The 13,008-nt window shown below is 44.3% G+C and overlaps 1 protein-coding gene across 1 annotated transcript; it reads left to right on the top strand.

Moving 5' to 3' along the window:
- Nucleotides 1–752: 752 nt before the first annotated feature.
- CFAP20 (cilia and flagella associated protein 20) lies at nt 753–12,772 on the top strand. The gene is made up of 6 exons (XM_081273369.1): nt 753–1,096; nt 9,772–9,851; nt 10,532–10,643; nt 11,249–11,437; nt 11,785–11,895; nt 12,354–12,772. Exons 1-6 carry the CDS (start codon nt 1,013–1,015, stop codon nt 12,357–12,359), a joined length of 582 nt encoding a protein of 193 aa, XP_081129495.1. The 5' UTR covers nt 753–1,012; the 3' UTR covers nt 12,360–12,772.
- The last annotated feature ends 236 nt before the right edge of the window (nt 12,773–13,008 follow it).

Below are 13,008 nucleotides of genomic sequence, written 5' to 3'. Positions count from 1 at the left end.
GTCTCAAACATTTGGAATTTCCTTCCACACCGTGAACTATCATAACTTATTTTATGTTCTAGACATTGAGGCTTTAAAAAAAATCAGCAGTAGATTCTACTTAATCAATTCAACTTTATTTTGATTAATTTTATTAATATCTGCTGCTATCTTAACGTTCAGGCCTTTGGGGGTTTTAATCAATGCATTTTAAGGCAATACATTTTCCTCAGAGTATTGCTTTGACTACATCCCATTCAGAGTGACCCTGTTCATAATTTAAGGCCATAATGTGTATAAAGCGCCTATGACAGCTAGCGTTCATGTCAGGTAGCTCGCTTTAACTTTATCCTGAACTCGCCAACAAGCATTTATTTGGCACTCATAGGACACGGATCAGTATGGTTAGAAAACCTTTTAGCCTCGCTCCTTTCCTTTGGTCCCTGTCACTCCACCTTACTCTCTAGGGGGCGGAGCCTGGCCGTCACGCCCCCTCGCTTCACTCCCGCCTTGTTCCCTTGACACCACGTACGTACTAACAACACGTGCCGTAATCGTCTGTCTCCTTCCGCTACCTGGTAGCAAATCCGGGACTTCGATGGGGAAAATAGTTCCTTAGCAACAGAGTTCTTCTCACGAGGGGCGGAACCGGGGCGGGGCTTACGAGTGAAAGGAACCGGAAGTTGCTTTCTCCGTGGCGGGACTGGGCCTTGAGCTCCCGGGGGGCGGGCTCAAGTGGGCGGAGGGATCCATTCCAAGCTGAGGGCGGCCCTCCGCCTCCATTTAAGGCTGGGAAAGAGGCGGCGGGCGGCAGTTGCTGTGGTTTCTGGCTCCAGGTGGCCTTCTGGGAGCTGACACTAGCAGATCTAGAGTCCCGCGTCCGAATTGGGCCATCGGTGGCTGCAGGTCCGGAGATCGAAATTCAGCGTCCCTGTCTTGTCCTGGGCTGGCCCCTGCTTTGCTTTCGCCACTTACTCACATCTCCCGGGCCTAGGCCGGCTCCGGGTCGGCTGCGGAGCAGGCCGCCGGCGAAATGTTCAAAAACACGTTCCAGAGCGGCTTCCTCTCCATCCTCTACAGCATCGGCAGCAAACCTCTGCAGATCTGGGACAAGAAGGTCAGGAGCGAGGGGTAGCGGCGGCACGGGGTGCAGAGGCTGCACCTCATCGTCCCGGGCCTGGAGCGGGCAGTAGTTGTGTCGAGTTGGGGCCTGGACGGAGCAGGAGGCCGCGGTTGTACCCTGTCTCCAACTTGGCGTGGAGCGCGGGAGGGGGTGCATGTGGGCGAGCGTGCTTAAGACGTGGTCATGCAGTGGGGTTGATGGTGCCCCTGTCACAGCATGGAATGCATCAAGTTATATGAGGAAGCTTTGGGACGACACAGATGAGAAGGACTTAATGTTCATGGACTCCCCAGATGTTTACTGATGCCCTAGTTTGTGCCAGGCACTTCTGTCACTAGACAGAGAACCTTTGTTCTGGACACCCTTATAAAGGAACCCCACGGGACAGGCCAGCGATTCGGGTTTCATTCCATTGCTCCTTTCCTCTCTGATCCCAAACAAACCGGTACTTGGCCACCTTTCGCACTCCTCCACATTCACGGTAGCTTGGGGTCCTATGGAAAGCTGGAGCAAAGCGGATGACCATCAAAGTCTTGCCTGGATGAATAAAGTCAGCCAAGTGCAAGCTTCATTGCTTTCATTCAGGTATCCACTGCATGATATTTTCACTAATCCCAGGAGATGATGACCCTGTCCACTTTTTGGAGATACTAAGATCTAGCTGTGAGTCAGCCTGCATTTGGTGTTTCATTTCTCACAATTCCCAGGCAGTCAGCTGAACCAGTTTTTTTTTTTTTATTTTATTTTTTTAGTTGTTGACCTTTATTTATTTTATTTATTTATATGTGGTGCTGAGAATTGAACCCAGTGTCTCACACATGCCAAGCAAGTGCGCTACTGTTGAGCCACAGCCACAGCCACAGCCTTGTACCAATTTTTGAATATAAATTAAGGTAGGCATTCTATTGGAGAAGCCAAGGGCTTTAGGAAATATCCTTAAATTGCCCTCTCCGGGATGCGTGGAGAGATATGCTGAATGGTGTTTTTATGTAGGTGCAAGTGGGGTGGTATAAAATAAGCAGAGTTAATTGGTAAGGAAGTCAGGGATTTTGTGTTTCATCTCATAACATCTTCCCTTATCAGCTGAGAGCTTTGGTTCACATAGAGGTTGGGTTAGAACATGGACAACCTTCTGCCTATCATCTCTAAGCAATTCTGTGTTCTGAGATCTGCTTTAAGGGATGCTTGTTCGTAGCATCATTTGCATAATGTAGCTGAAAGTTCTGAATATAATGAGGTTGGGCCTTTGCATATATGAACAAATCTACCAACATTTCTCTTTCAGATGATTCTATCCACAAGCCAGAGCTAATTCCAAGAGTGTTATGTAGGAAAGCTGTCCTTTAACTTTTCTTCTGTTACTGAGGTTTTCAGTTCTATGGTTTTGTTTACGATGGAATAAAGCACCATAAATTCTATTGCACCTCCACAAACAGAACCTGGAGTATTACCTGGAGGCTTTGTAAGGGAGATGGCTTCATAGTATTGTCACTTGGCTCAGTTATGGGCCATTAGAAGACTTGGAAAGGGCCAGGTGCTGTGCTTTGATTGCATGACTCAAGAGGCTGAAGCAGAGCATCACAAGTTCAAGCCAGCCTCAGCAACCTAGGGAGACCCTGTCTCTTTTTTTGTTTGTTTGTTTTTGTTTTGAGAGACCCTGTCTCATAGTAAAAAATACCTGGGGATGTGGCTAAGTGGTAAAGCATCTCTGGGTTCAGTCCCCAGTACCAAAAATAAACAAATAAGACATAGAGCAGCCTTGTGCCAGATGAACGTGGAAACCAAATGATAACAATTGTGTCAGTATAAGGTGATTGGAATAGAGAATGGGACCTGACCTAGGAGGATAGGTTTTCAGAGCAGGTCCATTTGCTGACTGGAAGAATTGAAGTTTTGTTAGGTGAAACTTTTATCAGTTTAATGTTCTAACCTTTACAGACTTGATTTCTGTAGTGTGTGTTTTATTTTCAAATGAAACTTTTTGACTAGTCAACATGTTTACACACAGAACATAAAAGCAAAGTAACCATGGTGCACTGTGTCCCTTAACAACGCCACTAGAGGTCGGATGGTACCCTAATGACATAAACACATGTGAAAACATTAGATTCATTGGCAAGGTTACATGGAGTAAATTAAACAGACATTCTGACAAAACCTTTAGAAGAATACTCATTTTAGGCAAAATCCTCACAAAAGCAAAAGTTAATTATGTATTGATTGAATTATTTGGACTAAATTCAAAAGTGTTTAAGGGAGAGTGTTTTTTGTTTTTTTGTTTTTTCCTCCCTGGGGCAAGGGCAGAAGAGGGAGAAAAGGGGAAAGTTTGGGGTCATATCCACAGGCTTTATTGTATTGGTGCTTTTTTCCTGCTATATTATAAAGTTCTCAAAGTGTTGGGAATCCATTCTAGTCAGGGAAACACTGGGAATTGATATACTTATCAAAGATTTATTGAGCAACATCTAAGTGACATTGTGTATACTTGAGAAAATACAGAATTAAAGAAAACATTTTCCCTGCTCCTAGGGAATAAGGCAAAGGTGTAAGAAGGGCAAAGTTTGATAGGGGCAAATAGTGCTGTCCACATTAGACTCTGACCTTGGCTAGTAGGTACATATTGACTGCCGTGCCTATTTTTAGTTATTATTTTTGTTTCACAAATGTTTACTCTTTTCTTTTTTGATCTTATAAAAAGTGGGCTTCTTTTTAGCTTCTAGTAAGAATTAACTTGAAAAATTAGACCTGGCCCCTATTTAGATTCTGTATGTCTTTATAAAGATGAGAAGCGAATGCCATCCTCACAGTACTGGCGACTTTGTGAACTTTGCTTTTGTTAGTATATCTTGCTCATAAATGTAACACCTGGGATTTAACCAAGACTTTGAAACTCAGCCCCTCCCCCTCCTGTCCCATCTCACCTTTCCTATCTTAAACATTATTGTCATGGACAAGTTAAATCTCATACGTACTTCTGTAGCTCAGTATAACACATATGGCAGTTTCCTATCTATTGTGTATTTCCCACTGGACTGCAAGTTCCTTCAAAGGAAGAAACCCCAGTGCTAGGGTACAGCCATACACCTTGGATTATATCCTAGCTGTACTATATGGCTGTAGAGATTAAATGAAGATGTGTAAAATGCTTAGCAATAGTTACAGCATATGGTTAGTACTTAAGTTATGGCTTACTTAAGAATTTAAAAGGGCAGGGAGCTAAGTAGTTTGCTTAAGACTGAAATAATAAAAAATTTATAACAGTCCAGCATTCAGATGCCTAGGAATTGGAGCACAGCAAAACCAGACATGTGAAATTAGAATAATTTAGACATTGTATTATGGCTTTCCTGGTCTAAAACCCTTAATGCGACTGTAAGGCCGCACAGCCCATGGTCTGGCGCCTGCTTCACTAGTTCTTCAGGCTCACCTTTCCTGTTCTCCCTCTTGGCAGTATCCTTCTACAGAATGAACAAAGTCCTGCTCCCTTCCACCTGAAGCTTTTGCAGTTGCTAGTTCCTGCTCATCCCCCTACCTGTTCATTAGTCCTCAGGCCATAGTTCAAAGGCAGGCTGTCAGAGGCCTTGACCCTGCGGGCTAAGTTAGTTTAGCTCATCTACTCATAGGATTTTCGTCTCATCACTCTTGAAATTAGCTTGAGATCTGGCTACACTGAGTTTTCTGATAGCTGCCATTGTAAGTTTTCAAACCAAGAGCTGAGAAGAAATTCGTTTTGTTGTTATTGTTTGTTTCCTTAACTTCTAGAACCAACAGAGCTTATATTTATTAAAAGGAATGTTATGTTTAATGTAAATATTACTTCTGGCTTTTAAGGCGAGTACCTGGAAGTTCTGTTCTCACTCACGCCTGTGTAAGACATTATACAGTTTTCAGTCTTCACTGGTAATATCCTCAATGTCCCTGACATGAGATTAAGTCATGATTGCTGTTCTGTCTTCCTTTCTGTCAGCTGCTGTTGTTTCTACCCTATTCCAAAACTAACTATTAGAATCCATTTTTTGTTGATGTTGTTACTGGATAGTGTTAGATTCCTATTCGTAGTTCCTAATTTTAAGCGAACACAGTCCTTCAGAAAAAAGTTCCTGTACCCTAAGTTTTAGCAAGCCTTGTTAGTGCATGTTAAATTGATGCAATTTCCAGTAGCAGGATTGCATGCATTTGGATATGAAGGTGATACAGTGACCTTTGCTTTCCCAGGTCAGTCAGTTTGGGTTCTTCATTATTCTGAGTAATACCTTTTACTGTGATTGGATGAGTGCACAGGTTTTGGTTACCCTTGCCCTTTCAAGGCACATGATTGCCCTTACGCTAACTAAGGAGTTATTTGAATGTGCCTGGAACTGTAAAGCACAGCAGAAGAGGGGATGGTCCTGGGAGCCTGAAGGCCCTGCTGTGGTGTGCAGTCAGAGCTGTGCCGGGTTCTCCCCCCAGAGGGCTCCCTCTGCCTGTTTTCTGACTTGGAGCCGGCCCCTAACCCAGGGCAGACACTTCACTGCAGAAAGGACAGCTCTAATGGCTTAATGTAAACTGGAACATGTGTCATTAAGACAGAGGATGCCAGATGGCTGAGGGTTCAGCTGCCTGCCACGACGAGTGGGTGGAGCCAGAAAAATGAAAGTGGGGGCAGGGGAAGGGAATGGATAAGGCTTCTGTGTTATTTTTAAAACACTCTGTAGATGGAGAGCACTGGCCAGCTTCCTCCCTCTCCCATAGTATTTTTCCCCCTCAGCTTGACCTCCTCCCTGGGGCTTAGACTGAGAGAGAAAAATCACTGTTCTCTATTAGTTGCTGCAGCAACCATGGAAAGCCTGGGAGTGACTGGAAGATGGGCTTGAAGGTTTGTTCCGTCTTGGTGCCTGGAGGCTGAGAGGTAGCCTGGGTTCTGAGGCTCTAGAGAGTCCCTGAGTGAGGGGCAGGAGGGAGGCATTCTTGAAATAAAAATAAGCTTATCTGTAATTGTGTGTGTGACTGTGTTTTGTTGAGGAATAAAACACTTGGAGGCCACACCTTGATAATGAGAAAGTGTCATGAATGAAAACGAATTGACAAGTCAAAAGTAATTGCTATTTATGATGAGAGAGGGAGGTCAAAATAAAACCCTCTTCCTCCGTGAGCAGAGCTGAGCAGAGCTGAGCAGAGCTGAGCAGAGCTGAACAGCTTGTTTACCTTCACCTAAAGCCAGGCCTGCCCAGTGACCTCCGAACTGGAAGGAGCTGAGGGAAGGAAGTCGCTGCTTTCTGAGGACATGCAGATCATTGTGCGAGTGTATAAGCAGCAGGTCTGAGGAGGGGGGGCTACCAGATTGCCAGGGTAGTTGGAGGCCTCGCCTCAGATTGTGCCCTCAGTCATTCCCCCACTCCTGGCTTTAGAGCCTAGAGAAGAGGCTCCGGGAAGTTCCCCGCCTAGTGCTCCTATCCCTGATTCATCATCTCCAGCCCACTCTTCTTCCAGGGAATTTGCACTGGGAGCCCTTTCAACTTTAAAAAGGACAAAAATCATAATTCTTGACAGATCAACTCAGGTTGCTTGCAGATCCTGAGAAGCTGGTGATGTGGGAATACTTGTTTTCTTCTTTGGGAGCAAATTTTCTCCTTGGGCAAAGCACTATTTAATTTGTCTCATCAGCAGCCAGTTAAAACTCTAAGAGACTACCTGGAAGGCTGAGGCAGGAGGATCACAAGTTTGAGGCTGGCCTGGGCAACTTAGCGGGCCCCTGTCTCAAATTTTAACAAATACAGTGACAAGGGAGTGTAACTCAGCAGTATAGAGCTTGCATAGCATGTGCGAGGCCCTGGATTTAAACCCCAGTGTCAGAACAAAAACAAAAACTCTTGCCGGGCACCATGGCACATGCCTGTAATCCCAGTGGCTCTGAGGCTAAAACAGGAGGATCTCAAGTTCAAAGCCAGCCTCAACAAAAGTGAGGTGCTAAGCAACTCAGTGCTGGGGATGTGGCTCAGTGGTTAGTGCTCCTGATTCAATCCCCCTACCCACCCACCAAAAACAAATAAACTCTAGAGAGCCTAATGCACAGTCCTTCAACAAAGCTGTCTTTATCTCTGGGTTGTCTTATTTTTTCAGGATGTATTAATTCATTCTCTGAGAGTTAATTTGGTGAGTGTGGTCATTTTAGTGCTGCAAGAAACCTCTTTAGGAGGCTATTGAAAGTCCAACTTGCCTCTGGGGTGGGCAGAAGCGGAGGAATACTGCAGTCTATTCTGGCTTCGCCTGTTGGCTTCTGCATGCAGTGTAATGCAGTGTAAGGCTTTTTTTTTTTTTTTTTTTTTTTTTTGGGGGGGGGGGTCTGTGAAGACCTGAATAGGTCAGGTTTTCTGGAGTATCCAGTGAAGTCATCTGCTTCAAACTTGGAGATGGGGAAAAGGCAGATTCCCTAACATTTCCTACCTGCGAGATCTGGATGGTCTTTCTGTCTTTCTGCAGCTGAGGGAGGCCTCTTGTTGACTCTGCCTTGGGGATTTTAGGTTTGAGGCCACACTTTTAAACAATGTTGGATAAATAACAACTTGTTGCCTTCTAGCATTGATAGCTTTCAGTATCTATTTACTTCTTAAGCCTTTAATTTAACCATCTATTTGGTCTTTACAGTATGTACCTTTTTCAGAATAATTTATTGGAATGTTATAAAATTGGTGTTTGCATTTTACTGGGATACTGCCAGCTTTTATCAGTGGGGCTGCATCAAATCATTTGGAAATAAGCTTTTGATTAATTCCTCCTTCACCAACAGTCTGCCCAACTTTCCACAGAAAACACAGGAGTAATATTGCCACTCTGGTGGGAGCATCTGCTTGGGGAACGAGGTGGGCAGTGTGGGCATGTTCTGTAGACTCGAGCCTTTGTGCTCTTAATCTTCTTGGAAAGAGGCCCAGAATTCAAAGCAGGAGGGCACTGAATGTCACCAGCTTTGTTTGAAAAGCATTTCAATGTGACGTTTGTGTCTTGAGAACCCAAGAAATGCTACATTGGCAGAGATTGGGACCATGGAGCTCAGCATTCCATCTCTGATAATGCTCCAAAGGGTGTTTGGTGGGAAGGCATTCTTCGTGCTAGCAGCTCGTGGGCTTGGTAAAACTCCCCAGGACCTCCAGCTTCGTCTGATAGTCACTCTGGGTATGTTATCCAGGAATGTCTAAAACTCTCCTTGAACCTATTCACATGTGCCAACTCTTGGGGTGACAAATTCCAGAAGTCAGCACATATTTGAATGCTTAGTTTATGCCTAGCGTAGTACTGGGCACCGTGGAAGACAGACAATGCTTGATGCTTGGTCCCTGCTCTTTCCTGAGCTTTATTCTTTTTTAATATTTACTTTTAGTTGTAGACGGACACAATACCTTTATTTTATGTATTTATTTTTTAATGTGGTGCTAAGGATTGAACCCAGTGCCTCACACATGCTAGGCAAGCGCTCTGCCACTGAGCTACAACCCCAGCCCTGAGCTTTATTCTTTCTCAGTTGCGGTTATGGAAAGAGGTGTGAGTATTGGTATCAGGTGTCACCCATGGAACAGCAAGCACACCGTGAGTGGATCAAAACCAGTAACAGAGCTCATAGAAACCGGTGTCTAAAGCAGAATGCCATGTTGTTAATTATCTATGTAGAAAATGCAACTGTCAGATTCAGCGCTGTGTTCTCTCCCCATATACAAATTAGTGGAAGAAAATTGTAATCAGAAGGCTGATTAGTGAATAAGGGGAGCTTTAGTCAGTGTGATTGAGGCATTGAATATGACAGCCCACCACAGCCATTTTCACCGAAAAAGACCTGGCAAAAAAGAAGATCACATTTCTTTCTGATGTATCCTGTTCTAAATCTGGTTGATCTTTTCCGTGTGTTAGAACATTCAGCCCTGCTCTGTTCTGTGTGTATTAGGTGCTTAAATATTTAATATTTGAAGATGATTGTTCATCCCCAAGTATTGCGAGAGAAGTAATCCATATCATGCGCACAAACAGTACAGCAAATATCTGATGAAATGCTAAATTGGTAGTCTAGAAAACATGAGCCAGGAAAACAGAGGTTGCCGTGGGCTGACAGTGCAGCATGTTCAGCATCTGTGTGTGACCCAGATAGGACTTGAATTCATATTATAAGTATAAAAATGAAGGAAAAACAGATAAGGAAGTGGCAGCAAGCCCAGGGCAGTCATACTCTCACTCTTTCGTTGCCATCTTCCTTCTTAGGTGATGCTCAGCATTTCATGGACCTTTTTTACCAAAGAAGTATATGGGGCCGTGAAAGGTCCAGTAAATCCTGAGTCTCCTACTTAGGACCTGTCATTTACAGTTCCTGGGTGCCAGTGTTCATGTTTGTAAAATGAATATCGTACCACCTACCTTCTGATTTTTGTCATTGCTGTGAGGGTTAAGAAAATATCTATGTGAACATTCCTAGTACAGAACAGACACTTGGTAAAGGGTAGCTGTTTCTAAACTGAGTTTGTTTCTTATCCTGTATAGGGGCAGTAGCATGGCTTCCTTGATATAGGAAGGCTTGACATACTGTCTCACAAACTTTTGTATTATGCCCCTTGGGCAACTGCGGTTTTCCTTAAATGGTTTCTTAAAATCTTTAAAAGGTTGTTTCCAAATATTTCTGTGCATAACTAACCTAATTTTCTTCCTTGAAGGTACGGAATGGCCACATCAAAAGAATCACTGATAATGACATCCAGTCCTTGGTGCTAGAGATTGAAGGGACAAATGTCAGGTAGGTGGCCCGCTGTGTTCTCCCAGAGGCATGTTATAGCAAGGAAGCAGCGCACCATCGAGGTTACTGGCACTGACTGCAGAGCCAGCCTGCCTGGTGCGACTCCAGGCTGCCACTCAGAGCTTACTGGGGAGTTGCTTAACCTCCCATGCCGTACTTTCCTCATTTGTAAAATGGGAATGATGACTGTACATGTTCCTCACAGGGTTACTGTGAGGATTAAATAAGTGAATATGATAAAGCACTCAGAACCATGCTTAGCACATAGTAAGCACAAAGTAAGTCTTAGGTACATTACTCGTATTAACCAGGTTGTGGGAGGAGTTGTACTGGCTGTCCAGTGGGTGGCCAACGTGGCCAGTGCCACAGTGGTCTTAATTGTGATGTTCTGTCATTTCGTAGTTCTCTTGGACCAGAATTGAAGTCTTACTCACTGGTGGGACTTCCTGCGTTCCACTTATCTGGCTTGGCTTTTCGGACGTTTTATTGTTGGTGTGTAGTCTTGTGTTAAGCTTTTGTTTCTGAGTCCGGCAGTTTTTAAAGCTTCGGCTAGCTGAAGGGTCAAGGGATTCCTTGGATGCTTTACCTGAATCTTTTAGATCTACTTTCCAGTTTTTCCTCAAGGACCGTGTGTCGTTGTGCACAGCACAAAGAGGTTTATTGGTATTTCCTTTCTACAGTACCACATATATCACATGTCCTGCAGACCCTAAGAAGACACTGGGGATTAAACTTCCTTTCCTTGTCATGATTATCAAAAACCTGAAGAAATATTTTACCTTTGAAGTACAGGTGAGTTGTGCACATGAATGTGTCCACTGATGGCTGTACCAAAGACAGATCCTTTCAACTTTAGGAAAAACTGACCCTGCAAAGTATCATTATCCCTTTTTATGCATTCTCCTGCCTCTACTATAAGCACAATGCAACCTTTGTTATTATGACATAAATTTGGTGTTAGTAATCAATTTAATTAATTTAATTCCAGTTTGTTAAAGAAACAGTAAACTACTAGAAGCTCTAATCAATAGCTACAGAAATTTTAAAACTTAAAGATTAGCATAGTGTCCTTTGGGGAGTAATTATTTAATACCGAGTTCTTCTCTGTTTTACTATTTTTGATTTTTCAAAGGGAAGAAAGTTTATTAACTCACTCTATAGTTTGAGAGCATGCCGAGTGTGTCTCATGTCACAAGAAGCTGCTGTTGTCTTGGCAACAAACAGCATAAACTTGGTACTTCCTGGCCATCGGTGGTCTGTTGTGTGACCTGTGTCTAGTCTGTTTATTTTCTTCTGGATTTTACCCTTGGGAAACTGGGCCATAGGAGCTCAGGTCCTTGTCTTCACAGGGTTGTTTGATCCTGCCAATTGACACCATCCTTCTCTGCGTTTCATAGGTACTAGATGACAAGAATGTGCGTCGGCGGTTTCGGGCAAGTAACTACCAGAGTACTACCCGTGTCAAACCCTTCATCTGCACCATGCCCATGCGGCTGGATGATGGCTGGAACCAGATTCAGTTCAACTTATCTGACTTCACCCGGCGAGCGTATGGCACGAATTACATCGAGACCTTAAGAGTACAGGTAGAGTATCTCTCACAGATGGAACTGCCAGCCAGGGGTGTGGGACATGTGCTGTGTCCGGTGATGGCTTTTGGCCCATGGGGCAGAAGAGTGGGGGTTTCTGGATAAAATTTCCAAGTCACTGTCCAAGGGCTTTGGTCCCAAAAAGGTTCTGGAGATACTCAGAAGTCCACTATTACAACGGTAGGTTCCTCAAACAAAATACCTGTGTTGCTCAAATCTACCCCTCAGCCAAGCTGAGGGGATGCCAAAGAATGAAGTTTTGATAGTGCCATGAGAGGGCCTCTAGGAAAATCCGGAAAAGAGGAACACGTGTTTCACCTGCCCACATGGGTCTTGCCCCACAGATCCACGCAAACTGTCGCATCCGACGGGTTTACTTCTCAGACAGGCTCTACTCAGAAGATGAGCTGCCAGCAGAGTTCAAACTGTACCTCCCAGTTCAGAACAAGGCCAAGGTAAGGCACCTTACAGTCAGCTGGGTCGGGAGCCCGGCCTGCAGAGAGCTCTGGTCGGTTCAGCTGTGGGGCCTGCCTCGGGGAAGCTTTGGGGAGCCCGTGGAATGCAAGCTCTTAGGTCTCCTTCTGACATCAGCACTGAGTCAGTGGGTTCTGTTAGCAGTCTCCACCTCCACCAGTGACCCTGCCCCTCTTGAGAGGTGTCCTGCTGCTTCCTGCTGTGGCCTTCTTTGAAGAATATCCTCCACCTGAACTTCTTTATCAGCCCCAAATCCCCAGCAGTCAATTGGCTCTCCCTAATGCAATGGTGGGTGCTTAGGTGCCTGCTTGCTGCAGATGTGGGTGCATCTCCACAGCCAGTGTCCACTCAGGTGTCACCAAAGGTAGACTGGTGGCATTGATCGTCTGTTTTCTAATAACTTGAACTGATGCTTTTTTTCTACTTTTTTTTCCTTCAGCAATAACTGGAATGCAACTCAAGGGATAGACCCTGGACATGATTCTTGGTTTTAAAAGGAAACTATCTGGAGGACAATTGCGGAACCATTTATATTAATTCACTGGGCTATGGTTAGCTTTTTGTGGACACCAGTGACCATGCATTAACTCCATCACTGATTGCACTGTAAGTCCACTGGGGGATCAGCAGCGCTGAGTGACACACGACTGCTGGAGCTTCTCCTGCTGTCTGCCCCAGTGTGTGGGGAGATACCTTTACCATGAACTTACAGAATTAAAGATGTCCTAATGGCAATTTCAGACCAATATTTCTTCCTACATTTTATTCTCTGTTTTATATATTATCTAAACATATGTATATGTGGTGTAATAGTCATAATCTGGAAATGAATAAAATGTTATATTCTTGGTTTGTAAATTTCCTCCTTGTTTGCCTTTTTTTAAATGGCGATGTTCCTTTCTTTTGTGATGAAAATGGAGCCATTTCAGGCCAGGAGTAGTTAGAACAAGAGTGCACTGAGTTGGGACAACTCTCAAGATAAGTGAAAAAAACAGTAGAATCATCTTATGAGGATTTGGGTCCTCAGCTGAGTCCAAGACAAAATGACGTAGTCCACATTGCTCTTAAGTACTCGGAGGGGCAGGGGTGGTCGT

This window comes from Spermophilus citellus, assembly GCF_964194105.1.
Source record: "Spermophilus citellus genome assembly, chromosome: 18".
Lineage (NCBI taxonomy): Eukaryota > Metazoa > Chordata > Mammalia > Rodentia > Sciuridae > Spermophilus > Spermophilus citellus.
Note: the sequence above shows the minus strand (reverse complement) of the source record. Positions and strands in the feature narration are given on the sequence as shown.

Excerpts from the sequence above, each read along its gene's own strand:
- CFAP20 (XM_081273369.1), top strand. The coding sequence starts at position 1,013 with ATGTTCAAAAACACGTTCCAGAGCGGCTTCCTCTCCATCCTCTACAGC. Across the intron at positions 1,097-9,771 it reads TGCAGATCTGGGACAAGAAG|GTACGGAATGGCCACATCAA; the intron begins GTCAGGAGCGAG and ends TCTTCCTTGAAG. Across the intron at positions 11,438-11,784 it reads TCGAGACCTTAAGAGTACAG|ATCCACGCAAACTGTCGCAT; the intron begins GTAGAGTATCTC and ends CTTGCCCCACAG.